Source organism: Scleropages formosus, chromosome 16, assembly GCF_900964775.1.
Source record: "Scleropages formosus chromosome 16, fSclFor1.1, whole genome shotgun sequence".
Taxonomy (NCBI): Eukaryota; Metazoa; Chordata; class Actinopteri; order Osteoglossiformes; family Osteoglossidae; genus Scleropages; species Scleropages formosus.
The window spans coordinates 23,654,516-23,682,270 of record NC_041821.1 but is presented as its reverse complement, the minus strand read 5'-3'; the positions used below and the strand labels follow the sequence as shown (position 1 = coordinate 23,682,270).

The following is a 27,755-nucleotide window of genomic DNA, read 5'->3' as shown; positions in this document are numbered from 1 at the left end:
ACAAACACAAGAGATACATCTTTTAATATAAAGATGTCTGCAGGAAGAAACCACCGCACATGCACAGAAAAACAGGTTAATTCTGACAGTATTTATTAGCGAGGCTATATTGAGTAAAATACAATTAAAAGGCACAAGAAGAGCATTCTGGGATCTGGTATCATACTAGAGATAAATCTTTAGAAAGAAAGAACTTTTTCCAAAGAAAAGAGCCGCATTCTTTGTATTAAACAGAACACTGCTGCTGGGCAGTGTCCATTCACCCTTCTCTTCTATCTCCCTCCTTACTTGCAGCACAAACACCATCATGATCATTAGAGTACATTGCCCATCATAATTATTCAGTTTGAATGCACTACACAAAGGTAGTTACACAGTATAAAACTAGTACTACTTTGTCCTGTTGCCTGGCATTGTAAGGACTACTTTTGCAAACCTAGAGCAGCTCTTACTCACTTCTGGAGGCAAGGACTTGAAGGCAAAGTGACCAGCAGCAGATGTGATTCCAGCTAGTGCAGCTATCTTCTTAGGCCTTGCAAGGGCCACCATGAGCATCAACAGTGGCTACCCATGCTTGAGCCAACCGGGATCTGCACCAAAGGATCATGGGTAATATACAGCATTTCCACCTGTGATGTATTATAAATATCTTGTTCTTAAAACAGCCTCAGGTCCTACTACTGCAGCAGTTCTGATTCTGGCTTCTTCATAGTTACCTTTCATTACTCATGTGCATCATGGTAATCTCTGAAACTGACAAAAACCAAACTGCAGCACATCTATATCTAGTGTGATTTATTCAGAATTCGCTGTTTAATCTGGACACACTCAAGAGTCACCAGCTCACATCTGATATTTTGTGTCATTTAAAAGATGGACTAATCCAAGCTGTTAAGAATGGATAGTTGCAGTCACAAGTACCGTGGGAACATTTTAAAAATATTTCAACTGCATTTCATTTCCATGGCAGTTAACTGCAAAAATATAAAATAAAAACAGCGGCACCTGTGGTCCCTTTACCAACTCATCCAAAACACATCTTTCTCCCAGGTGTCAATTGTGGCATCTGCCCACCCCTCCGGAGTGCCACAGGTGGTGTAGTAAAAGCTGTGTCATCCCATAGAGAATATAGCATACAAGAACTGCAACATCCCAGTGTTTTCAACACATTGAATTACTTTGGTTCTACTTTCTTCATGTTTCATGTACTTTACAAGTCCATTCCTTCAGACAAACCTACATGTATGAATGTACATGATTAAATATTGAATATACTGGACAACCTTTTGTAGCACAACTAAAATTCACAGTAGAAGGCAGTGTAATAAAAACAAGTAGACAAAATACAGTATAAATACTATGCAGTAAGAAAGAAGGAATATACGTTTGATTACAACATTCTTGCAAATATGAAATTCAATTTTGAACAGAGTGCTTGCAAGTGTATTAGTTTTTACTGAAGCAGAAAGTTCAGTGCGGTGTTTCCTTATTCAAACAATCAATGCTTCGTTCTACTTACAGTATTGTGCTCAAATTTTGTAACCTTATAATATTTCTCATTAAAAATAAATACACGCTAGAAGTTAACATGTCTTCTCAGATGGAAGAGGACCCAACTACTGCTATGATTTAGCAACTTCCAGTACATGATTTGGCTCTTTGGAAATTCCCAGAACAAAACAAAAGGAAAAATAAAATGAGAACACGAGAGCGCGGCGCTCACAACAGCCACAACTGGGCGACTCAATGTTTCCTCTCATACCAGCGGCAGTGTATGTGACGTCACTTCCGGGAAAAGGCGCGCCTCTGTGACCAGCGTGTTAGCAGCACTGTTGAGCTACACTATTTTTATTTTTTTATTCAAATAAAATACACAAAACTGCTTGCGTTCGACGGGCACCTTCCAAAACAGCAGCTCTGATTCTGCTGGCGGTCGTTACTTATTTGTGTTTAAACGCACATATGCAAGCTAAATAGATATTTTAACCAGGGGCTAAGTTTGTTTGTTGTTGTGAGCTAGCCGGCTAATGTCAGCAGCTCGCAGGACTGAAGTCCACTGGGGTGGATAGATAGCTTCCTACTGTAAATGTGGATATTTCATGCAAGGAAGAAGAGGATTCAACGAGCGTAAAAAGGGTGAGGACGACTTAACAAGTGAAAGACTGACAAGAAGTTGAAATCAAAATCTTAAGTCAATATTATAAACAAGGTTCGAGTGTTTCCGGTTAGTTACGGTAGCTAGCATGCTAAAAGCTAAGCTAGTTAGCCAGCTGGGGGTGTGATGGGGTGGGGGTGTTTTACGTTTCACTTTGATCAAATGTGTGAAGGCAGCTTGCTTAGTTTTTGGTTCAGTAACTGGACGCTGATGATGATGATGATGATAATGACGTTATGATAACACGTCAGTGTGTCACTGTCAGGTAGGTGCCACTGATCTAGTCGACAGCCCACAATGGAGAGACCCCCTTTCCGGCAGAGCCAGGTCTGTGGACCCTGGGAGATGAAGGAGAAGCTGGGAACCGGTGGATTCGGTCATGTCTACCTCTACGTCCACTCGGTGAGAGCTGCTTAGATTTAACTAGGTCTTGTTTCCAGTTCTACTCCCCGCTACCACTGTAGAACTCTCAGGTACTCACAATGAATGAACTGGTACAGTTGGTAAATTGCTGTAACATCTGTTGAAAGTATCAAGTAATGTGTTAGAAGTAGTTGTGAACATCATGTAAATATTGTCTCACCTAAGAAAATATGTTTATAATGTGGATTGTCCTCAGACTGGTCAAACTGTAAGGGGCAGCAGCTAGTGTAGCAGATAGGATTGTCCTTTTGTTATCTCAAGGGTCCTGGTTTGGATGTCACATCCTACTGTCTTATTTATCATACCATGAGTTGCTGCACTAAGAATAACTTGATGTATATCTGGGAAAACCGTTGTAAAGCTTGTCATATAGCCTCTGGGACAAAGGTGTAGATAATAACAGTAGTATAAACAGCAATGAAAGAAGGATGGGGGATTTAATCCAAAGGTAAACTTGTTTTCCTTAAGAGGTACTATACTTCTAGGCTGTAAAGTTACCTTACCTTGATATGAATTTGATAATGTATATGTGGGAATCCTGCAGAGTTTCAGCATTAGAGGGCTGGATTTTCCCCACCATAGTTGGGAGGCTCATCATAGTCCGTTATTATTATAATGTGGAAGTGATGCCTTGTACACTGTTACTTTTCTTTTAATATATGTGATCTGCAATTCCCAGAAAACAGGACAGTTTTATACCCTTGCCTTCGTACACAACAGTGTCAGGATCTGTTAGACAATGTATTGAGCCCTTTAGTGTGTAAAAGTCACAGGATATAGTGGGAATGTGATCTGGAGGCACACGCCTACTCCATCAAATGTTTCTGTGTAACTATTGAGAGACCAGCATGTGAATGAAAATGACACAACTGCTAAGGTGTAGAAAAAAAATAAATTCTTCTTTCACATATTCTTCAGAAAGTGTCCATTTTCAAAATTACATGTTATATCAACCTAATTGCGTTTGTAATTTTGAAGGAAACATCTGAGAAAATAGCAGTTAAGCTATGTCGTCTGGAGCTGACCCCAAAGAACAGGGACCGATGGAGCCGAGAAATCCAGATCATGAAAAAGTACGCTGATAAATTAGTTCTTAGATTGTAGATCGTTTTAATCCTCAGTACCTCTTAGGTTTTAGTCAAGATGCTTGTATCTCTTAAAATTTCTAGTCTTAAGTGCAGAAAATATTGTGCTTTTTAGTCTGTTTATGAATGTTTGCTTAATAGAATTTGTGCAAGTTTGTGATTAAAAAAAAGTTGATTTCAGTGCTGTAAGTTGTTTGATTATTGTCATCAAAAATGTTCTGATAGTACTTCTGTTCAAAGGGCATTAATATATTGTTTTCACCTAATGCAGGTTAAATCACCTCAATGTAGTAACAGCACGGGATGTGCCAGAGGAACTGAAACAGATTGCGCTGAATGACCTCCCTCTTCTAGCAATGGAATACTGTTCTCGAGGAGACCTGCGAAAGGTGTGGAACTAGTGCAAGTTTCATTCTCTCTGAGTACCACCACTGGTCTCAGTAGTGGTGTTCAAAATACTTTTGATATCTGTAGGTTGTATTTGAAGAATCTGTGCTGCTTTTAATTTTTCTGCTTCTTGTTTTCTAGTTGTTGAGCAAGCCAGAGAACTGTTGTGGATTGAAGGAGAGCGAAGTGCTGTCCTTACTCAGTGATGTTGGTATGCGGTGTTTGTTGGCCATCGTAGGGACATGTCTGCTGTTCTTTGGTGCACTCATATTTAACACCTAAACATTATTTGGAAGTAACCTATTTTTGTGTTTTTTTTTTAATTTTTGCAGTGTTTCTGTTTGATAAGAACAGCCTGAGTTCTTTTTCATTTGTGAAAGCCTGATGCCTAAATATGCCCACATAATTTAATGTCTTCTGGGTTACAGGGTCAGGAATTCAGTATTTGCATGAGAACAAAATTATCCATCGAGATCTGAAACCTGAGAACATAGTGTTACAAGAGGTCAATGGCAAGGTAACAGACATGCTTGTCTTTTTATCAAGACAGTTTTCTAAAATTTCCCAAAGCATATTTTTATGACATTTTTTTTGTGTTATTTTCTTGCACAGTTGGTTCACAAAATAATAGACTTAGGGTATGCTAAAGATCTCGACCAGGGGAGCCTTTGCACTTCCTTTGTAGGAACATTACAGTACCTGGTGAGTACATGGTCTGCTATGTCCCTGCACTCTTTTTAACATTTTTTTCTGCAAGTGTTACAATTAATTGCCTGTTTACATATGACTTGGTCTTTTTTGTTTCAGGCCCCTGAGCTGTTTGAGAACAAGCCTTACACAGTGACTGTAGATTACTGGAGCTTTGGCACCATGATATTTGAATGCATCTGTGGCTTTCGTCCTTTTCTGCACAATCTGCAGCCTGTACAATGGTAGGATAGTGCCTCTCTGTCTGTTTTACTGTACAGCTATTTGAATATGACTGTACATGCACTAAATTGACCTGTGTCAGCTTGAAGTCTTGGGGCTGAAAAGACCGTGTGTTTTTTTTGATGATAAAGATAAGAATTTTGGCACTCTTTCATTTAGAATTTCTCTGATCATTGTTTTTACTGGGTCTAAAATGGTAGAATGGCCCTATTCGTTAAGCTTATTAGCTTAGTCTAGCAAGTTTTTTGGCGCTTTTGGTTCTGATGTTCTCTTCTTGGTCATGTTGGTTTGTTGTTTCCTTACTGTTTTAAAGAGACAAGTGGAATTTTGCTACATTTCAAAGCCTTGATCACCTAACTATGAAATGTTTTACAGGACCAGTAAAGTGCGGAACAAAGGTCCAAAGGACATCATGGCCTTGGAAGATTTGAATGGTGAAGTCAAATTCTCCACACACTTGCCATACCCCAACAACCTCAGCAGGTCAGTTGCAAGAAGGAATGAGCTGAGCTGCATCCCATTACACTGAACCAGAAAAAAAGCAACAAAACTTCCTCTTCCTTTTTACTTTTTCATCATTTTGTGTTGAGAGTGAGCTCAGGTTTTGACCAGATCTCTTACGGTTAGAGGTGTGTATTCTCAGGCCGCTGCTAGAGCCCATGGAGACTCTTCTTCAGCTCATGTTGAGGTGGGACCCGGTTCAGCGAGGCGGGGGTGTCAACCCAGAAACTAAGCAACCTATGTGCTTTGCTATTTTGGACGAGATACTGAGCATGAAGGTCAGCCTGTCTGCTTCTAAGCAATGTTTTAAAGCTCTTTTAGCTTCCTCAGGTCCAGTACCTTCAAAACCATTTTTTCTGCTCTTGGCCTCCACATTTAGGTAGTGCACATATTAAACATGACTACGGCCCACATCCACTCCTTCCAGTTGGCCCCGGATGAGGGCCTTCATATCCTTCAGCAGCGTATTGAGGCAGAGACAAAGATCGAGCTGCTGAATCAGGAACTGCTGCAGGAGACCGGTGTCTCATTGGATCCCAGGAAGCCTGCAGCTCAGTGCGTCCTAGATGGAGTGGTGAGAACGTTTTTGTTATTATACATGTTGTTAGTTTTGTGGGAGAAACTGGCATACATGAAATATTGGTCTTCTGACCTGAAAGGTTACTTGTTCTTGTCTTACGAGCATAAGTTTCTAAAGTCAAAGAGAAAGCCTTATCCACAGCATGAAACTGAGTGCTCTGTAGGTTGCTTTGGATAAAAGCATCTGCTCAGCAACATAATATTGCTTGGGTGACCAAAGTTTAAACTGCTTTCAACTTCTTGGTTTTTTACAGCGAGGTTGGGACAGCTACATCGTCTATTTGTTTGACAAAAGCCTGACAAAATATTCAGGACCTTTTAGCGCCCGGCCACTTCCAGATAATGTCAATTACATTGGTAAGTTTTTTTTTTTTTTCTTCTTTTCTTTTCTTTTCTTCTTAGGCTTGTTAGATCAACCAGCAAGATGTACGCAGGGTAAAGCCTCTTCTAGAGTCTCACATTTTTAATATTGTCACTTCAAACTATCTGTTTATGAGTGTGATTAAACAGTGCTACTGATTCTTAGATGGACATCCCAATCCCCTTTCTGTCTCCAACTTGTCCTGTAGAGCTCCTCAAACCCTAGATTGCTTTTTTAGTGTGAATTTGTTTTTATGTCTCCTTCTTAACTGTTGCTGCAGTGCGGGAGACCAAGACGCAGCTGGCCCTCACTGTTCTGAAGAAGGTGTGGGGGGAAGCAGTGAGCTACATCTGTGGCCTAAAGGAAGACTACAGTCGACTCTTCCAGGGTCAGAGAGCAGCAATGTATGTGCTTTTCAACAACTAATGATGAAAATATGAACAAATGTTAGTTTTAAATAGTTTCTCACTCCCATGATTTTTCTTTTTTCTCCTGTAGGTTGAGTCTTCTCCGTTACAACACAAATCTTACAAGGTACAAGAACATGATGTTTGCAGTTTCTCAGCAGCTGAAAGCCAAACTTGACTTCTTCAAAAGCAGCATCCAGTTTGACCTGGAAAAGTACAGCGATCAAATGCATTATGGAATATGTAAGTTTATCATTATTTCAGACTGAATTTTGATAGTTTGACAGTTGACTGGGGAATGCAATATATCTCCATCTAATGTTTTTACATAGTGTTTTTCAACAGATGTTCTGGTGAAGTTTCAAATATTTAAATGTTAGAGTTTTTAATAAAAAAAACTAAATGTTCCATACCTTCTGTATTTGCTTCTAGTTAGATTCTAAAGTGTATTTTGATCATGGACCAGTTGTTAGAAATCACTTGTTCAAATGTTACAGCTTCTGAAAAGATGCTGAAGGCATGGCAAGAGAATGAGGAGAAAGCAGCAGCTTTTTCACAGGTACTGAATTTTGTAACTTGACAGTCTTATAGAGCACTTTACATGCAATAAAAATGATGTTCTGTTTGACATTTTTTCCATTAGCTGCCATTCAGATCATTGACTTAGATGCATTATGCAGTAAGGGGGTGCGGTGGCACAGTGGGTTGGACCACGGTCCTGCTCTCCGGTAGGTCTGGGGTTCGAGTCCCGCTTGGGGTGCCTTGCGACGGACTGGCGTCCCGTCCTGGGTGTGTCCCCTCCCCCTCCGGCCTTACGCCCTGTGTTACCGGGTTGGCTCCGGTTCCCCGCAACCCCATCTGGGACAAGCGGTTCTGAAAATGTGTGTGTGTGTGTGTGTGTGTGTGTGTGTGTGTGTGTGTGTGTGTGTGTGTGTGTGTGTGTGTGCGCGCGCATTATGCAGTAATTGTTTTATCACAATTTCAAGTGCTGAATGGTTTCAACCCTCTCTTCTCTTAAGGTAGCAGAAGTAAACCACCTGGAAGAAGAAATTATGGCTCTGCACTCAGAAATTGTTGAACTGCAGAGAAGCCCATATGCACGTCGTCAGGGAGATGTCATGGAGCAGCTGTGAGTGTACAACACAAATCAAATAGGCCAAAGTGTAATTGTCTAAGAAGTATTTTTATGTTTGTGACTACTTTTGCACTCTTATTATTTTTTCTTTATCTAATGGATCCAATTTTCATAATTTTAGTGAAGAAAAAGCAATAGAACTTTACAAGCAGCTGAAGATGAGATGCAGAAGTAAGCAAATTTTCTTTTTGTTGATTAAATTCAAGACTAAGCTGCATTGACGTTCTTATTGACTATCTAGAGTGAAGAAATACATCTGAAAGCCTCTTCATAGTGTCATTCGTGGTAAAATAAATATAAGCAGTCAATTTGGCATACAGCCATTGTATATTTCTTTGCCAAAAAAGTTGAAATTTTAAGTGTTTCCTCATGTTATAGTTGATGACAACCATGACAAGGAATTGCTTAAAAAAATGTTTCCCTTGTGTTTTCTGCTTAGTGCCTGACCCACAACATGGTTACAGTGACAGCTCGGAAATGGTGAAAGCCATCCTGCAGACGGTACAGAACCAGGACAGAGTTCTGAGGGATCTATATGCACACTTAAGGTAGCAGATCACAGCTTGCTGTATTTACAGCAATACTCATAAGCAGAAGCATGTGATAAATCTGACAAAGTAGTATTGTCTAGAACCACATGTATTCTAATCCTGACACCAGTTATGTTTAAATTCCACCCTGGAGAACTGAAGAGATAAAATGGGGTTCAGTGTTGGGATGTTTGATCCTTGAGATACATCCTGTCTTTTAATGACATTTTTTTTTTTTGTCCTCGTACCCCCCACAGTAAAATCTTGCACAGCAAGCAGAAGATCATTGACCTGTTCCCGAGGATTGAGAAGACCCTGGAGAACATCAAAGAGGCTGACACCACTGTGATGCAGATGCAGATAAAAAGACAGAGAGAATTTTGGCATTTACTGAAAATTGCTTGTGTAAGTGCTCCTTATTAAAATAAAGAACTATTTTTATGGAGAGACAGCAAGGCTCAGTGTATACAAATGGCTTATTTTCAGCTTATCTAACTCCTCTCGTAGGCTCAGAACTGTACTCGGAACTCCGAAGTGTCAAACTCGCCACATGTCTCGGGATGGAGTCGACAGCTACAGCCCCCCAGTACTCCACATCTGCTCTCATCCCTACCTGGACCAAATGACAGGTGACCTTTAAAAGAATAAAAAAAAAAAAAAAAAACAGCCATTACTGATCTCCAAGGAATTTGATCACTTGAACCATCTACATTTTCCACTTACCATACTCTCCTTCTGCCTTCTTATTTTACCTCCAGTGATGCAGTATCTCATTTACTTGAAGAGAACCAGAAGTACCTGAGTCAACTGACAAGTTTATTACAGGAAACAAGTGAGGAGCAATCAAAGAGCATGGTGGTGAGTGACAGGTTATACATGATATTTTGAAATGATCCACTCATCCTCCATTATTCAGTTTCTCTATCCAGTTTTTCAGTTTATCTGGTCCTAGATAGAAAATGCCACTTAATAGTACAGATTGTCTTTTATAGAGTTTACTGCATTAAGCAAAGGCCCATAACATTTGATCTGCTGTAAAAACCACAACATTTGAAAATTGCATGCAAAAAAAGCAATTGTGTGAGAGACTGAGACTGCAGGCACTGTGCTTTTAATTTTCTTATTCATTTAAGTGTGACATAGCAAACTGGAAGAAAGAAAACTGGGCAACAATTCAATTTACTTTTCCCTTATGATATTAGGCATAATTTATGGTGATTTTAGGATTAACTTGGAAAGGGGTTGAAACAAATTGGAATTTTTCCTCAAAAAACAATGGAATAAATTTGATTTTTGATGTTCTGTTATTTTTTCAGGAACAAATTAGGACAGGTTAACAGGATAAGTGTACAGCACTTACTCTCCTTATGATAACACTGGCAGTTATTCTGCTTTAATAATGTAATATCATTGTAAATTTTACAAGTGATGGTAAGTAAAAAGCTCTCAGTGATTCTGTAAACATATTTGGATACAGTGCACCTGCATCAATGATTATGCATTTTTTTAATTTCATAGTATTTAATTTTTTTTCATTTCAATGTTGCCTCTCTAAGTGAATTCTTTAGTGATGCCTCCTGTCAGATGCCAGTTTCTTTTTATGCTTTGTGCTTTATTTGTTCTTTCCTCTCCTTCCAGGACCAGGATTGGAGCTGGACTAAATATGAATCTTTGTCTGTGAAAATGTAACACTTACAAATATTTCTACATACAGTAGACTGGTGGTATCTTGGACTGTCTGGTAACACTAAAATACTTTGCATTGAAAATCGGTTACCAACATTTAATTAAAGCTTTGTTGGACTTTATTTATTTCTATGACAATGTTTTTTTGCAGTGATTTAAATAGGGTCTTAGTCTTTTTTGTAGCTTCCCATACATTGATATAGAACTGACTTAAGTCTTATGCATTTCTCCTGAAACATGTTTTTTATGTGGATGAATAACGTTCAATGAAGGATGATAGTGATATGGATGTTTTTTTTTTTTTTTTCCCCATCAGTTTTTGTGTCATTGTCCCCAAGTGTCTTCAAGTATTGTCAAGTGCACTTTAATGGGTTGGAGTAAACTTTGGGGGTTTCCTCTCTGGGAGATTTGGACTTTGAGGAGATTGAAAGTGTTTCCATTTACCCAGTTTCCCTTAAATAAATGCAGTTATATTGCACTGCACTTGTACAAATAGCTTTCTATGTTTTGTCCACAGTTGTATGCAGAAGATTGAAATAAGGTGTTTGACATTTTGAAGGCATGGCTTCATGTCTTGCTCATGTTCTGAGTTTGCTTATATTCCCCATGTCTCTGGAATGGTTTTCATACAGAAATGGCTAAAAGCAATAAGCACTTAAGTACATAAAATTAATTAGCCTCCATTAATTAGTTTTTTTTTAATTTTTTTTTTATATTTCTTACCTTGACCCGGCTTTGTCAGTCTACCTTTGACCCTCTGAATGAAGGTTTTTTTTGTGTGTCCTTCATTAATTTTTAACTTTGTCGTTACCCACTGATTTGGAAAGCGACAGTATGCATCTTTTGGGTTTAAAGTACTGCAGTGTTTAATGTTTCTGGCATTCTTTTGTCTCACTGTACACCCTTGCTCCAAACAGCCATACTTACCTGGACAGTATCAGTATCTTTTTTTTTTATCCCACCAAGTGCAATGTATGGCATTTATAATAAAGAGTATGACCTTATGAGTTAATGTTGGTATATCCCAGTCTGATTGTGTCAGATATACTTGTATGTTCTATAATTGTTTTATAGTTCTAATGAATGTACAGATGATACAATAAAGTCAGATGTTCTGAAATGTGTGTGTAAATGGTGTCATTGTGTGGAATAGGTGTAGCAATGGTGTAATTGATGTTTTTTCACTGAACACACACATATACTTACATTTTAGTACAAAATACTCCAGCCTAAGCTAGTGATACTCCCACACTTGCATATATACATGTGTTATCTGAAATGCTAGAAGTGAAATCCCTGCTGAAACATGTCAGACTAAAATACACTGCCCCCCCCCCCCACGCGCACACACCCCCCTAGGTGGGCGTACAGGAGGATGGAATTCAATGGGTAAGCAAAGATGGTGCCTGTGCACAAGATCACACACTTCATTGTCTCAGTATTACAAAAGAGTAATAAATCTTGTAACACTGGATGAAGAGAGAAGAAAAGGAAGAAATACTACATTCCTGAACATTGAATGAGGGGAAACCAGGTTGTTGATGTACTGCAGTACTTTCCAGTATGTCTAAATGCAGTTTTAATATGACATCTCATCTGGCCAAAATACTGCCCGTACTCCACATGCAATAGCAATGTCCAACTCTTCCTCTGCAAAATCATTTTTTTACTAAAATATTTGAATATATGAAACTAAGTTTACTTAAGAGTCATACGTCTGCATTCTATCATGTCTCTAATGCACGAAATGAGATGTACATCGCTTGGAGAAAAAAGCGTCTGCTAAATAAATAAAACGTAAATGTATTTGTCTTCTGATAGTTTCAAAATACGTTTTCTGCAACTTTGAGAAACTAAAAAGTTCTTAGCAGGATTTGTGTGCTCATGACCATGACACTCATCATGACATGTTTAACCTCTGTCTCAGTGAAACTGTCATCACCTATAACCCTGCTCAGCCAAATGTCGTGTTTGGACAGTTATGCCCCCTTCTATTGTTTTATCGAAGAAATATGCTAGCGGGTAGCAGTTTGTCCGGTTCTAGGGGGAGCTAGACAGTGTCAGCGGTCGCACTCGATGCAGTTCTTCACATTTACTCCGCCGGTGGAGGAACCCAAGCTCTGCGTTCATGGGTTCAGCTGAAGCACAGAGTTTGCGATCGGCGGTCTTGCCGCCATCGACCATCTTCGCGGGCTGCGTCTCAGCTCGAGCAGGGCGGCCGCGGCTCGGAGCGCAGCAGCAGTGGGGCGGTAGCACGTGAGCTGGTGGCTTCGCGGAGTCGGTGAGTTTCACGCGTAAGGCCGAAAAAAACACGCAGGTCGTGTGGCGTTTGATTGACTCTTCTTTCACTGTACCGAAACAAGTTTACGACATTCGTGTGAGCAGGAGCTCTCGAGTGCGAGCGGATCAAAACTGCGTTTTTACCCCGTTCACCCTGCCCGACCAGATATCATATACAGCACTGACTGTGTTAGTGGTGTGTGGGTCACTTTTGTAGAGAAGTTTGACGGGTCTCTGCGTGTCTGCAGCAGCAGTGAGTGTGTGGGATGCGTGTTACTGTCCGTTTCAGCTCCTCTGTCTGCACCCAGCCAAGTAATATTAGTATTACTCTGAAGTATCATTCATCACTGTTGTTAACATACCAGTATTTGACTCATTACAGCAAGGTATTCTTCCCTGAGCAGTTCAGGGTGTGCTGTGCTCAAGGATATTACTGTAGACTAGTAGTAGGAGGCAGTGTGGTTTCACCCAACAGCATTCTGGTTCCAAGTCCATCTACACCATTAAGGTACTCCATCTGCAGCTCTATATGCATGCATGTGTCACTCTATGTGGAAGATGAGCAACTCGGGGGTCTGTGGCTCAGACACTGTGAGATATTATTAAACTGATATCCATGATTCTTTCAGACACATGCAGGATTCAAATCACATATGTAAATGTAAGACAGGCTGGCACATACATAGAGGGAGAGATTGTGAGACAGATATGTGGTATCCCACATGTTTATGCATTTGCTGACTCTTTTCTCCAAAACAACTTATAGTGTTAGCACACACACACACTGTCTGAACCGCTCATCCCATATGGGGTCACGGGGAGCCAGAGCCTAACCCAGCAACACAGGGCATAAGGCTGGAGGGGGAGGGGACACACCCAGGACAGGACACCAGTCCATCACAAGGCACCCCAAGCGGGACTCAAACCCCAGACCCACCGGAGAGCAGGACCCGGTCCAACCCACTGTGCCACTGCACCCCTACAGTGTTAAGTTACCTACAATTATTTACCAGTTTATGCAGCTGGGTAATTTTACTGGAACAATTTTAGGGTTTGTACCTTGCTCAAGGGAACTACGGCTGCAGGTGAGATTCAAACCTGTAACCTTTGGATCCAAACTTAGCACCTGTACCTGCTACACTTTCAGCTTTGTTGAAGACACCGATATAATAATTCCATTCCAAATAGTCTTTAAATATTCACTTGGACTAAGAACGATAACACTACACGATCTCATATTGTTGAGTAACTAAATAAATAATACACTGCAAGAAACATAAGTATTGGGGCTGTGACATAAAATTTGTTGTTTTTGTTACATACTCATTCAGTTTATATTTGTATGATGTCCATTTCCTCTTCATCAAGTGAAATGCATGCTCAGTTGGATTTAAATCAGGAGACCGACTTGGCCAGTTTAAGACTTTCAGCTTTTTCTTTCTGATTAGCTCTTCATGTCAATATGTTTCGGATCATTGACTTGCTGCAACTTCTACCCAATGAGGGTGGAGGTATTTTTTTGGATGTGGGAAGACAAGATGTTTCAGTACACTTCAGTTCTTTCTGCTACCGCCATCATCTCTTGCTGTAGATTGTCATGAAAGTCCAGAGAGCCTGTTCTAGACACAGCCATGTATGCCAAAGCCATGGCAGTGCCTCCCCCAGGCTTCACACATAGGCTGGTGTGCTTAAACTAATTTGCAGTTCCTCTCTTTCTTCACACATTTCCCATTCAATCACTTTGATGAAGTGATACCTTTACCTCTTTTGGCCAAGCTTTGTTCCAGAACTCTTCTGGCTCATCTTTGTGCTTCTTTGCAAACTCTATCACAGCCTTTCAGTTCTTGGTTCTGATAACATGTTTGCATCTTGCAGTGTAGCTTCTTTATTTATATTTATTCATTTTAGATTAAATTTTTTCTCCAAAGAAGCTTCCCATGTTGGTCTGCCTACAATTGCTTACCCCTTCATACAGCTAGGTAATTTTTGCTGGCACAGTTTCAGGTAAGTACCTTGCTTAAGAGTACTACAGCCAGCGGTAAGGTTTGAACCTGTGACCTTAGGGCCTAAAGGTAGCAGCTCAAACCACTGTGCTACCAGATCTCTAACACATTAGTTCTTTTCTTTAGTCTAGGAATCATGAAACTTTCACCCCTGTGTTCTACATAGTGTCTGCAGTGTCTTAGGTTGGTATTTTGGGGTTTTCTTTTGCAGCTGTAATGACTTCCTTGGTCGACTTGGTCATCACAAATTGCAAATTCTTCTTCTAGCTTCTTTCGCCCTCAAGATATTCCATACTGTTGATTTTATGATGCCCACTTTCTCTGCACCATTTCTAACCGTTTATCTCATTTTCAAAATTGCTTGCTTTTCCATCCTAATTGTTCTCTATTTCTCGTCTTGGTTTATACTGTTTATCTGGAAACCAGACGTCAAAAGGCAAACTCCAGCGGCAGCAACCAATCCTACACAAACCTGTTTGTCCAAGTACTTATGCTCAGGTGAAATTGGTGAGCTAAACACCACAGATAACATTTTTCCAACATAGTTCCATTTTTATAAAAAGCCAGATTTAAGCAGAAATAAAAGCCGACCTTCTCTACATTAACCTCATGTTCATCTTTTCATTTGGAAGTCCATAAAAATAACCAATTTTACTTATGCACATTTTCACATTATTACATTATTCACAGACAGCCCTTCTTGGTAGGTGGCTGCTCTTTAGACTGTGCTACAGTATACACTATAATTACAGTCCTGCAGTGTAGCATGATGCCACATTTTATTCAACACAGAAAATCGGTTTTGGAATGACTATTTGAGTGGGGACCTCAGTTAGTGATGGGAAAAATCAGCCATCTCTTGTTTGTTTGTAAACGACACATTTCTGGTATAACGTACAAAGTACTATCGTTATACACAAAACGCAAGAGAAAGTCCTGCTTCTGTAATTTCAGAACTAATAAGAAGAAGCTAAATTTAAGACTGTATCAATGACATCTGTCGTCTCACATGTTCCTCTGCTGTGCTCTATTTTTGTTGGGCTGTTCACACACCAAACTACAGACATGCTAGACTCGGGCACATTAATGATTTTGCAGTACTATCATATTATTTATTTGTTTATGTTATTTATTTTGTATCAGTTGTTTGTAAATACTGGAGGCACCTAGAACCACAGCAAATTCCTTGTGTGCATCAGCACACTGGCCAATAGAACTCATTCTGATTATGATTATCAATTGTTAGAGCTATTGCTATTTCTTGTCTGTTCTGACTTGTAAAAACAACATTTTAGAAGCTCGTTTTATGGCTAGTGCTTGTAGCATATTTACTGAACATTTACCTGCTTTCTCTGATGTCTCATTCGAAAGGTTTTGCAATTTTTATTATTTCTATTTATTTAGCTGACCCCTTTCTCTAAGGTGACGTAATGTTAATCAACTTTACAGTGATTTACCCGTTGATACAGCAGAGGGTTCTTACTTTTTGAGTACAAGGTAAGTACATTGTTCAGCCGTACTACAGCAGGAACTGAGTTCAAATCGGGAACCTTCAGATTGCAAGGCAAGGTCTTAGTAGGGACTCCTGGTAGCATAGGGGTTAGTGTTGTTCCCTTGGGGCCCAAATGTCAGAGGTTCAATCTCTACTTTTGGTTCTAGTACCATTAAGCAAGGTACTTTCCCTAAACTGCTCTAGTAAAACAACCCAGCTGTATAAATGGGTGAATAATTGTAGGTTGTCTAGCATTACAAGTTACTTTGGAGAAAAGTGCTGTAGAAATGTACAATACTGCTCTCCAAGCACCCATCATGTGGCTGATATTTCAGCAGGACACTCACATAACATTTGCAACACAGTCTGAACTGCTTGTCCCATACAGGGTTGCAGGGAACCAGAGCCTAACCCAGCAACGCAATGCATAAGGCTGGAGGGGACACACTCAGGACAGGGCACCAGTCCATCACAAGGCACCCCAAGCAGGATTCAAACCCCCAGACCCATAGGAGAGGAGGACCTGGTCCAACCCACTGCACCCCCCATGCATTACACACACACACACACGGAACTGGAGCCTACCCAGCAACACAGGGCATAAGGCCAGAGGGGGAGAGGACACACCAGGACAGGACACCAGTCCACCGCAAGGCACCCCAAGTGGGACTTGAACCCCAGACCCACCAGAGAGCAGGACCTGATCTGCACCACCGCACCCCCCTACACACATTTGCAATATTGTGTAATAGTGTTTTCATATTTCAGAGGTGGGGGCAGTGAAGTGGATGCAATGGCCCACACGGCTGCAGTAATTGTGGTACTCACAGGAATTGTAGGGTTCCTACTGTACTTTTCAATACATAAGATTGAAGAGGGACACCTTGCTGTTTATTACAGGTAAGTAAGTTTTCAACACTCAATTTTGCACTTTTAAACCGAAATCCAGGGTCTTATCAAGGTATTTAAGTGCATTGCTTTGAACACAATTTAATCATGACACTATTTGTTTAGCACTGGTCTGGTTGTATGTCTTTCAGCAGTTAATGTACCATGATCTTTACTATTCAGACGTACTGTTGTTTGTTATAGGGGGGGAGCTTTGCTGACTTCTCCCAATGGTCCAGGATACCACATCATGTTGCCTTTCATCACCACCTACAGATCTGTCCAGGTGTGCTCCGATAGAACACTGAAAATGCCTTAAAAAACAAGCTCTTTAAATTTTAATTGCCTCTATTTATTTCCTAGGGATTCCTTGCGCTGAGGAAGAATAGAAATCTTGCTTTTTCAATGTTTAACCGATTCAATGCAAAGGAAGAAAAAAACGCATTTAAACTTGATAAATTCTGAAGTCTTCCCAAAAAAGCCTAAATTTTTCTCTGAAAGGGTTGGTGGAGTGTGATGGGGATGGATTTGTCAGTTCTGAAAATAAGGTGTATGTTACATTAATCTTTATTAGACAATGCCAGGTTCTTTGGAGTGTCAATAATGAGGCAAAAATAAGCTTCAAAGATGGTTTAATACAGATCTCTAGAATCTCATCAGATGTTTCTCATCGCCGATGAGTGCTGCATGTTTCTCCACTGTTCGCATGTACCTTTCAGTCTCCTTTTTCTAGTTGTACCCATAAAACAGACTACGCAAGGCCTCGTGAACAAAGGCACTTGGTATTCTAGAAATTCCAGGTCAGGCAGAGGAAAGGGGAAGCACATAAGGATAAGGGAACGGGATATAAGTAAGACGTAAAAACAAATTAATATCATACACACACGCTGAAACCTCTTGTCCCAAGCGAGGTCACGGTGAACCGGAGCCTTATCAGGCAACACAGGAAGGGCAGGGGTTAATATCATATAATGAATAATACACACACACACACACACACACTTTCTGAACCGCTTGTCCCATATAGGGTCGCGGGGAGCTGGAGCCTAACCCGGCAACACAGGGCGTAGGGCCGGAGGGGGAGGGGACACACCCAGGACGGGGCGCCAGTCCGCCGCAAGGCACCCCAAGTGGGACTTGAACCCCAGACCCACTGGAGAGCAGGACCCGGTCCAACCCACTGCGCCACCACACCCCCTGTCCTGAATAATATAATACAGAGGAATTAATATTAAAATTCTCAAGAATTACACTAGCAATAATTTCTCAGCTGTTTTAGTCTGAGCATGAAAAAGTTGGAGGGTCTTTCTTCATTAATGTTTTCCTTTGAAATTGGGCCCAGCTTCAGCAAAAGAAAATAAAAGATGAAAACATGTAAACATCTATTTTAAGATAAGTGTAGAAGACATATATTAGTGTGCCAGTAGCTGATTCATCGGAGGACACTGAGACAAGAGATTAGTGCCACAGTTACCATCTGCGCTGAATAATTTAATTTATTCCTTCACAAGTGTCCATTTATTTCAGTGTGACCAACAAGTTAAAATTTATATTCCACTCGTACACCCCTTCTGAAGGATTCACACACACAAGTTTTGTGAGACCATGTGTTGTTTGGTGTTTTCTTTAAGTACAATTCAAATGGAATTTGCTTTTATTTAATATGGTCAGTGAGGCATTGGCTCACATTGTGGCCTTTTCAGCCTCACAGACTTTGGTGGAATATTGCGATGTATTTATAAGTATTTATCTGAAAAATGTGATAGAGACAGTTGAACTGTATGCACAGAGAAAAGTTCTTTGAAGACCGTAACATCTGTCGAGTGCGCTTACTGATGGCTATTTCATTGCATCGACTGTTAATTGTTCTGATATTACAGACAACCCTGCAGACTGATGAAGTGAAGAATGTGCCTTGTGGGACGAGGTACAGTACAGTGTTTCCCTGCTGTGTGAAAGGTGAAGCAAATCATTTGTTAGGACGGAGGTCTGCGCAGTAGCTTCATTACGAAGTCTTTTGGAGACCGACTCACTTGAGCACATTTAAGAACATTGCACACTTAAGGACACTGAGAATACGTCACGGTTCAGGGATTATAGCGAGACTATGGAAGCAATACTGTACCTGCAGTACCGATGGAAAGTGTGAGCACACCTGGGCAACCTGCGCAGTACCAGGTCAGTACCTGTGTGAGACGAACAGGACAGAAGAGTGAAAGCAGAGCAACAAGTGTCCAACATCTCTGGGAACTGCTGCAAAACAGCTGGGAAAACATGTCAGCTGGTTTCCTGATCAAAATTTTTCATCAAGGACCTCATTAAACAAAACTCATTTTCAGCAAGTGTACACAAACTTTTGACAGGTACTGGATATTTAATGTGAAGAGATTTTCAGTGTTATGTTTCATATAGTAAGATGTTGGAGGATCAGTAGTAAATTAAAAGTTTCAGAGCTTTTGATATAATTATTTACAACCCAGATCCGTTACAGTTAAAATAAAAAGTATTTGCTATCTTTTGTACCGTACTTTGTGACACTCATCTGAGACATTTTTCTTCTATTGTTCTCTATTGTAGTCTTTATTCACTGTCAAAAAAAGTTCTTTTATATGTTTTTACGAGAATCCTTCTTTCAGAAACTAAGCAGTTGCAAGAAACTTGTTGAAATTTTTGCAATCACAGCGGTAGTTGGCACGGTCAGCAAGTTACTCAACCCCATGCATGAGATGAGCGGTCATTTTGCCACCGTATGGGTCAGTTAGACAAGAAGTCTAGTTCAGCTTATTCATGTCCAAAACAATGTGCTCTTTCAACAGTGGAGGTGTGATGATCTATTTTGATCGAATTGAGGTGGTGAACATGTTGGTTCCCTCAGCAGGTTAGTGTGGAGATACCATGCTTTTTGTCCTGTGTCCTGGCAGAATTGTGCATGTAATGCTAAGTACCTGTCTCTCTGTCCACTCAGTGGTGGAGATTGTGAAGAACTACACTGCAGATTACGACAAAACTCTGATTTTTAACAAGATCCATCATGAGCTCAACCAGTTCTGCAGCATTCACACTCTTCAGGAGGTGTACATTGATTTATTTGGTACGCTCCACTTGAATTTATCAGCTTACCTTTGGATAGCCAGAATTAAAATGTAGTCTTTTTAAAAATTTCACCTTAATTTCACTTTACATGTGAAATACAGAATGCCCATTTCCTTTTATTATTATAGATATTATCGATGAGAACCTTAAGACTGCCCTTCAGAAAGATCTGAATGTCATGGCCCCTGGTCTCACTGTGCAGGTATAAATAAAATACAGTATACTATTTAAAGCTCTCACAGGAAGTCTGACAGAGATGTAGTGTATATAGTAATAATACAATATAAACATACTGTATAGGTATAGAGTTTACAGCATCCAGAGGTCTGTTTGTGTGCAATGAAAAGCAGACATTTGTTTCCGTGTTTTTTATGGAAGAACAGTTCTTAAATTCATTTCCTGGTCTAACTGAATTCTAGGCCACATGTAAAGAGATGTAAATCTGCCAGCCCGTTGTGACTTAACCCCCTTACCTGGTTTGAACATATGGCACGGAATAATGAATTTTAATATTCTGTCATTCAGTATGTTTCAGTCTTATAGTGTAGAAGTTTTTTTTTTTTTTTTTTTAAGGAGGCACATCCATCCTTCACACATATCTGTTGCAGTTATGCTTTTCATACAAGAAGCAAGGGGTTGTAAATAATGCATGTGCATAAATGCATGTTTCATGTGTCTTATCTGCAATATTAATACAGTATTTTATTTTCTTTTGTAGGCTGTTCGTGTTACAAAGCCCAAAATCCCAGAGGCTATTAGGAGAAATTTTGAACTGATGTGAGATTAACAATACACAGTTCGTTTTGTTTATAAAAAAAAAAACTTCTTTTATATGTCGATGGGTAATAATGAAACTGAAATTGTTGTTAAATAATATTCATGTTAATACTACAATGGCTGTCAGTTAAATATTTTAAATAAGAGAGTTTTTGACTTTGGTTAATGAAACAGTTTTCATGCGTAGAATCCAAACAATCTGTAGCTCTTCTGGGTGTGAAAACACAACTCATAGGATCAGAATCGTTTTAGGTTTTCTCTGTCAACATTTTGTTGTTGTAGGTAGTCCTCGACTTATGGTGGGGTTCCTTTATGACCACTTTGTTTTAAGTCAATTTCGTTGTAAATTGCAAATCCACACACACTTTCAGAACCGCTTGTCTCATACGGGGTCGCGGGAACCAGAGCCTACCCGGTAACACAGGGCGTAAGGCCAGAGGGGGAGGGGACATACCCAGGACGGGACGCTAGTCCACCAGAAGGCACCCCAAGCAGGACTCGAACCCCAGACCCACTGGAGAGCAGGACCTGATCCAACCCATTGCACCACCGCACCCCCTTGCAAATCTACTTATACTGAATTATATTAATTTCTATACAGGCAGTCCCCGGGTTACAAACGTCTGATTTACGTACAACCCATAGTTACAAACCACCCCCTTACTGACTGGAAGTTATTTTTTTTTTGTCACCCTTAAGTAACAATCAGATGAAAACTTCAAAAATAAGCCTATTATATTAAAAATTCAAGTTACATACAATGATTTGTAATAACAAACAGTTGCTACTTTGTGACGGGCATCAAAACATTGCTCGTCTACATGGGCAAGGCGCGTGAGCCCGAGATAGGACAAAGACTTCCTTCTTTTCAGTCACTTCATTGCTGTTAACAGTGACTCGTGTGTTTCTGTATTTGGTTTCAGTTATTTTGTTTTTACCCTCATAACCATGGCACCAAAGCGTAAATGTGATGCAAGTGATGGTGATGCATCCAAGAAAAGGAAAACGATCATGATTGAAACTAAAGTGGAAATAATAAACCGATCGGAAAAAGGTGAAACGCGAATGAACATTGGAAAACCGAACATTAAAGTTTCTTTAATGTTTTGCATGCGCGCGTGGACACTCTCTCTCTCTATTATGAATACTGTACTTGTCATGACCACACCTCGCACCTCAACCAGCAGCTTCAGTTGGAGCACTTGGCTGTAAAAGACACTTCTTCCCAGTTGCAGAATCTCACTCGAGACAACCATTCCGTCTGCATACTCAAACCTACCTTGCTCTGCTCTTCCATGTCCTGTCCCTCATTGTTCCCCAGTCCCATTGTCAGGTAAGAGGACTGGAGACAGGAGGTAAGGAAATGGACCCAAGTGCGGGTCGGCTTTATTTCGGATGGAGTTTGCTGGGTCAGGCAAAAGCGATGGTCGGGGACAGGTGAAGGTCTTTTGAGGCGCGGATGTCGATAAGAAGGTGAAGCTAATCTCAGGAGTCCGGAGATCACGCGAGGGTCAGGAGCCGGGAGAGTCAGAGAACAAAGAAGGGACTAAGGGCGAGGAGTAAACGCTGAAAATGCAAATCCACAAAAGGAGGTGTTTGCAAGAATCCGCACCCCTGTGTGGTTACAGGGCTCCCTTTACACTTGATCGTGTCAACGAGCCGCAGTTCCCGGGGCGTGACACCTGTTCCACGTCTCTTTGATTATGACCGCCCACCTTGTCCCTCAACTACAATTTTGGATCTTCGCCTCTGTTCGGTTAGCTGATCAACCAACCATTCACCTGTCCCCGAACACGAGAACACGTCTAGTCCTTTGATTCTGAATAAATGATCCTGCACTTCGTTCCAGCCTCCTCCGTGTCCTCTGTTCATCATGACAGTAGTAACATTTATTATTATCATCTCTCTCTATGTCTCTGTATTATAAATATTTTACTTTCATTATTATTATTATTATTATTATTATTATTATGTCATCACATTGTATTATTATTATCATTATCATTACTGTATTGTTACATTAAAGATGTTTTAGTATATCCAGAGTGTTTCTTTAATGTTTTTTTATGCATAGAAAGGTACACAATATACTATATACTAAGGCGAACGTTTGACAGACATGTCAGATACCCACCATACCTAACTGTTCCAACTTAACGTGCAAATCTGACTGAAAGACAGACTGAGGACACAGAACTCATTTGTAATTTGGGGACTGCCTGTATAAGGATATAGAAACAATTAACATGCTAAGTAAATTAATATGAATGCTACATTGTGTAATAGTGCTTTGTAATATTTTTCACTAATTATACACATTATTCATGGTAAAATAATACTAACTCCAAATAATAAAAATATAAGCAATTCAGTATTTTAATGCTGCACTATTATTTTCGCTTTCAGTTCTAAATATGTTTTCTTTCACTTTTTTTTTTCTGCACCACTGAAACACTTATCATTTTGCTTGCTAGCCATTGTAAAAAAGTAACTTGAGTAGAATCAGAAGCTGAACATTCTATAAATAAAACATTCTGTTTTTATAAATTTTTTTTTATTAAAAATATTTGGTTATGACCAAATGTTGGGACCCGGAAATAATATAATAAGGCTGATGGGACAGCTGTTGTAACTATGGGTCCTTGTAAGTTTAGTATGTAGTAAGTCGAGGACTGCCTGTATTTATAGTCAATTTTGTAGTCAAAGATTTGTTGCAGTAAAATTTTAAAATGTAGAAAAGGCTGTTCTGCTTGTATGTTCCTGCAGGGAGGCCGAGAAGACCCGTCTGCTCATCACTACTCAGACTCAGAAGGTTGTGGAGAAGGAGGCAGAGACAGAGAGAAAGAAGGCCATCATTGGTAACTAAACCACTATAAAAAGAGCAGTGATTTATTGCCCCTTATTCTTATGTCAGCTAGTCCCTATAAGAAGCCATACTTGTGAGCATGTCTAATTTCTACCCTAAAATTTGCATAATGAGCAATGAACTCATACCTGCAAAAAGTGCCTTATAAGAATAATTTTGTATCAAAATTTGGGCCCCAGTGATGTTGAGCATCACACAAAGCAAGCAGCCTTCCCCCATATGTGATGTGGCTTCTCACAAACACCTCTCAGAAATCTCCCGACTTTTTATTATAGCGTTAAAACATAATCTGCCATAATAATGAGCCCTAAAATGTTTTAAAAAAAGTGTTAAAATAATCTGAAGGAAAACCTTACCTCTCAGTTTAAGACTTCAAGAGATAAAATGCATAGAATTTGCTTAGAAGGCAATATCATTACACATTACTTGATGTGATTTGATTTACTATTCATTTTTTTGCAGCTGATACCTGATGAATAGCTCAGCAGAGTGGTTAAGAGTGTTATGAGTGATTAAATAAATGGTGATTGCCTCATTACTTTGTTTTCTGATAATATCTTTGTTTTGTGTAATGCCTTTAATACAAACTTCTCAAAGAGCTTTACAACAATGGAAGATATGTTACAAATGTAAAGCAAAAAATTACAGTAAGTATTAATATTTACAAAATTACAGTAAAACAAAAGCAGAACACATCCATCAGTCTATACACTATCAATAACTGTTTGTCCAATGTAGGATTACAGTGCTTTGGAGACCTCCGGAAAGCATAAGGTGTGAGGGAAGGTACAGTCTGCCCAGTCCATTGCAGGGCAATAACACACACTGACTCACACAGTCACCCCCAACAAGCAATATAGAGTCACCAATTCATCTGAAATACATCTTTAGACTGAGTGAGGAAACCAGAGCACCCAGACGAAACCCGGACAGTCACATGCACCACCTTACAAGCAAATTTTAAGGAAGGAATTACACTTGCTTTGCAAGAGAAGCCTATATTCAAGATATGGTAAATTAAATCTTGTTTTCAACTTTTAAAGTGCTTCAGTAATGTCTTCATGTTTGTGCCATTTGTCAAACCCTTTTCACAGAGGCACAGAAAGCTGCTCAAGTGGCAGAGATTCGTTTTAAGCAGAAAGTGATGGAGAAAGAGACTGAAAAGAAGATTTCTGAAATAGAGGGTTTGCTTGTTTATTTCTTCATTTTAGATCTGTATTTATTGGAAACAATGCTTTATCCTTCCGCCCCATTCAAGACGTGTCTTTTAACTGGCGTGAACTATTGTGAAGTAATGGTGTCTAACCACATTTGTTAGATTCCGCATTCTTGGCAAGAGAAAAGGCCAAGGCAGATGCAGAGTTCTACACAGCTGAGAAGTTTGCTGAAGCAAATAGGGTAATATGGTTTTCTGTTGTTTTGTTCTGAAGAATATAAGTAAAATTCAAAACCTAGCTTGCGATGTTTTTTTCATGGCATTTTAACCAAATGAATCCGTGGAGTCATACAGTATGCCTCATGTCTTTTGATGGTGATCAGTGTATGGGTGTTTGACACTTTTTTGTTTTCCTTCTCTCATGGAATGGACTTTAAACTGCTTAGGTGAAGTTGACACCAGAGTACTTGGAGCTCACAAAGTACCAGGCAATTGCAGGCAACAGTAAAATCTATTTTGGCCAAGACATCCCCCCCATGTTTGTAGACAACAGCGCCTCCTGTGGGAAGACTCGGGCTGAGCTGGATTTTTCAGAGCAGCTTGGGTTGCTGGGCCAGGCTGTCAAGACCCGGAAGGCAGCGCAAGGTCGAACCAGGCACTCTAGGGATGACTCTGGCCAGTGAGAGAGAGAGCTTTAAGATACTTATGCTCTGTCTGGCCTATGCAGAGGGTTGATACTGGCAGAACCTTCTAGACTTCTGTCCTCAACGGTTGAAACTATATGTGGTTCCCAGCAAGATCAGGAGGATTATCGCTTCTGATTTTCAATGATGTAATCAAGAAGTTTGCTGCAGAAATTCAAAGGAAAGGGCTTTGCAACAGAAATAAATTTGATAACCAGTGCAAATGAAAAATAAATGTTAAATGGTGGTATTGCAAATCTGGACATACACACTACATATTATATATATGTAGTGTGTGTGTCCAAATTTGCGATTTAAATTGTTCAGCCTTTCTTGAACTGGAATTCTGGGGCAAAATATTATCAGTCGTATGTTGTAAGCAATGATAAGCAGAGAATTTCTGAAGACTCGTTTGAATCGCAGCTTTTTGTAGATTCTCAGTCTTTACGCATAAAACCAATGTAAACACACAAGCAGTGTTTGGAGGTGAATGTAATGCATCACTTGCTTTTATAATGAGGTGTCATTTGAGAGGAGTAAAGCCCATCTCGCCTCTGATGGCAGGTACTTTTGAAGCAGATAACAGAGATACTGTGCGAAGGTTTACTTGTTAGGGTAATAACTTTCTTTTAATGGCATCTTCAGAGCACTGCACACACAACGCTGTCCCTCTAGGAAACAGACATGAATATTTTAATGACACCCTGTCTTTAAGTCACCAGTTCTTAAAAAGACTAAGCCATTTTCTGTGGAAACGAAGCGTTCTTTTAGACATTCGTGTCTGTTGGTTTTACACTTGAAATTTCTTCATTGAAATTAATTTATGAAAGTGGTTTTTGACAATGGATGGCTGGATGGATGGATGTAATGTGTATGTTAAGTTCACAATAGAGTGGAAACTGTCCACTGATTTGATATGATAGTTAATTACAATTCTTTTTTTTTCGGAGTCAACAAGGAAGTAAATCAACTCTGACCTTTTATTTATCAGGAAAACAGGTCATGCAAATGCTTTTAAACTGCATTATAACCAATCCTATAAAATATCCATGTTTAGTAATGTTTAATGCATGAATTATTTGTGTGACATTACAGGCCTGTAATAACTTGAACAGGAAAATACAACATTTTTCAGCACTCAGAATATATTCATTCCTGTTACATTGATAGAGGTAACTAATGTTCCAAAAGCTAATTTTTTAGTATGATACGTGAACATATGAGCATTTGCTTCACATCATATTATTATTAATGAAACATTATTCATTTCAATATTTACCATAATCTGTAAAATTTTTACTTCCATTTCAGTCATGTTTATCCCAGCAGAGGGCGGCCTTTTTCTTCTAGACTTTGTTTATTTCTCACAAATGTGTCTCAGTGGAAGTTAACTTCACCCAGTCGAACACCTTTTACCTCAATTTTATGCACCATAGTTTTAACATAATAAAATTTGTCTTAAAATATGGGATATAAATAAGAGTGAATTATTTTCAGAAGTGCTGGTGCAAAAGAAATGTTAGAAATGTTAAATACAAGTTCCATTAATGCGATCGGTGTGATTTATTAACAAAATCTCAAATGTTAAATACTGAAAGCTTTTACCTGTTTTTGTAAAATTGTTATAGTGGTCATGAATATTTCTGCTAAATATGAACGCAATTCAACGTAATCTAATGTGAATAAAAAAGACAGCTTCCTACAGTTTTTTTGTACAATGGGGTTAAATACATGACTTCAGAAATCAATAAAGACTTCTTTTATTGCTTCATTCTCTTCATTTATTATCACAGAGCCCTTTGAATTGTGTTTAAATCACATATGCTTCTAACATATAATAAAGCATATGGGGTAGAGTGTCATCTGAGAAGATGGTTTTTTAGAAAACTGTTAACAGGGCAGGCCAACAGTTGCTGATTTAAAGTGACTCATTGACCAGAGGCTACATGCAGATGCCAGTTCAGCCTGTCCTGCTTAATATAACACATGATCAGTGTCTTTATTTGTTTAATTCCTGGTGTCCTTGGGAAAGAGATTTATTAATTTGCCGTGACTGTTAAAGCTGAGCGAGTCATATCTTCTTACAAAAAAGACAGTTTTTCAGGGATTGGAATTGGGGGAGGGAGAGGGACATCGAAGATATTAACCACACAGCCCCTTTTTACAGCCTCCCTGGGGTCCACACTTTTGAGTTCACCATCATTGTGACTCTGAAAATAAAAAAGTGAAGATGTCTGGAACTGTATTTCATTCTTTGGAAGAACAGTGTGGCCTTCTTGCGAGGCTGTGAAGACTGCAGTTCTGTGTGAATGTCGGTTAAAATGTTAAGACTTGCTGG

The 27,755-nt window shown here is 39.6% G+C and overlaps 2 protein-coding genes across 4 annotated transcripts; both read left to right on the top strand.

Annotated features, from left to right (window-relative positions):
• Window positions 1-1,798: 1,798 nt before the first annotated feature.
• On the top strand, window positions 1,799-11,201 carry chuk (component of inhibitor of nuclear factor kappa B kinase complex). 2 transcript variants are annotated; one of them, XM_018750713.2, is made up of 22 exons: window positions 1,799-2,136; window positions 2,425-2,557; window positions 3,557-3,651; window positions 3,935-4,052; window positions 4,192-4,261; window positions 4,479-4,567; window positions 4,663-4,752; window positions 4,858-4,982; window positions 5,356-5,463; window positions 5,624-5,759; window positions 5,861-6,055; window positions 6,315-6,417; window positions 6,702-6,825; window positions 6,920-7,071; window positions 7,326-7,387; window positions 7,848-7,957; window positions 8,085-8,134; window positions 8,403-8,511; window positions 8,751-8,898; window positions 9,001-9,122; window positions 9,252-9,351; window positions 10,132-11,201. In XM_018750713.2, the coding sequence occupies exons 2-22, from the start codon at window positions 2,453-2,455 to the stop codon at window positions 10,180-10,182; spliced, it is 2,262 nt and encodes a 753-aa protein (XP_018606229.1). In that variant the 5' UTR covers window positions 1,799-2,136; window positions 2,425-2,452; the 3' UTR covers window positions 10,183-11,201. The 2 variants fall into 2 exon arrangements, with proteins under 2 accessions (XP_018606229.1, XP_018606228.1); XM_018750712.2 differs by having other exon boundaries at window positions 2,421-2,557.
• Window positions 11,202-11,560: 359 nt separating this feature from the next.
• Window positions 11,561-27,127, top strand: LOC108933559 (erlin-1-like). 2 transcript variants are annotated; one of them, XM_018750721.2, is made up of 12 exons: window positions 11,561-11,568; window positions 16,723-16,854; window positions 17,047-17,128; window positions 18,723-18,769; window positions 19,659-19,720; window positions 19,808-19,933; window positions 20,064-20,137; window positions 20,654-20,712; window positions 23,479-23,570; window positions 24,673-24,762; window positions 24,897-24,976; window positions 25,181-27,127. In XM_018750721.2, exons 2-12 carry the CDS (start codon window positions 16,748-16,750, stop codon window positions 25,415-25,417), a joined length of 1,056 nt encoding a protein of 351 aa, XP_018606237.2. In that variant the 5' UTR covers window positions 11,561-11,568; window positions 16,723-16,747; the 3' UTR covers window positions 25,418-27,127. The 2 variants fall into 2 exon arrangements, with proteins under 2 accessions (XP_018606237.2, XP_018606235.2); XM_018750719.2 differs by lacking the exon at window positions 11,561-11,568 and adding an exon at window positions 12,207-12,460.
• Window positions 27,128-27,755: the final 628 nt, after the last annotated feature.

Bases quoted from the DNA above. Each gene is read 5' to 3' on its own strand.
- chuk (XM_018750713.2), top strand. From the start codon at position 2,453: ATGGAGAGACCCCCTTTCCGGCAGAGCCAGGTCTGTGGACCCTGGGAG. The intron at 4,262-4,478 runs GTATGCGGTGTT...TCTGGGTTACAG, and splicing joins GTCCTTACTCAGTGATGTTG to GGTCAGGAATTCAGTATTTG. The intron at 8,512-8,750 runs GTAGCAGATCAC...TACCCCCCACAG, and splicing joins GATCTATATGCACACTTAAG to TAAAATCTTGCACAGCAAGC.
- LOC108933559 (XM_018750721.2), top strand. From the start codon at position 16,748: ATGGCCCACACGGCTGCAGTAATTGTGGTACTCACAGGAATTGTAGGG. The intron at 17,129-18,722 runs GTGTGCTCCGAT...CTGATATTACAG, and splicing joins CCACCTACAGATCTGTCCAG to ACAACCCTGCAGACTGATGA. The intron at 19,721-19,807 runs GTTAGTGTGGAG...CTGTCCACTCAG, and splicing joins CATGTTGGTTCCCTCAGCAG to TGGTGGAGATTGTGAAGAAC.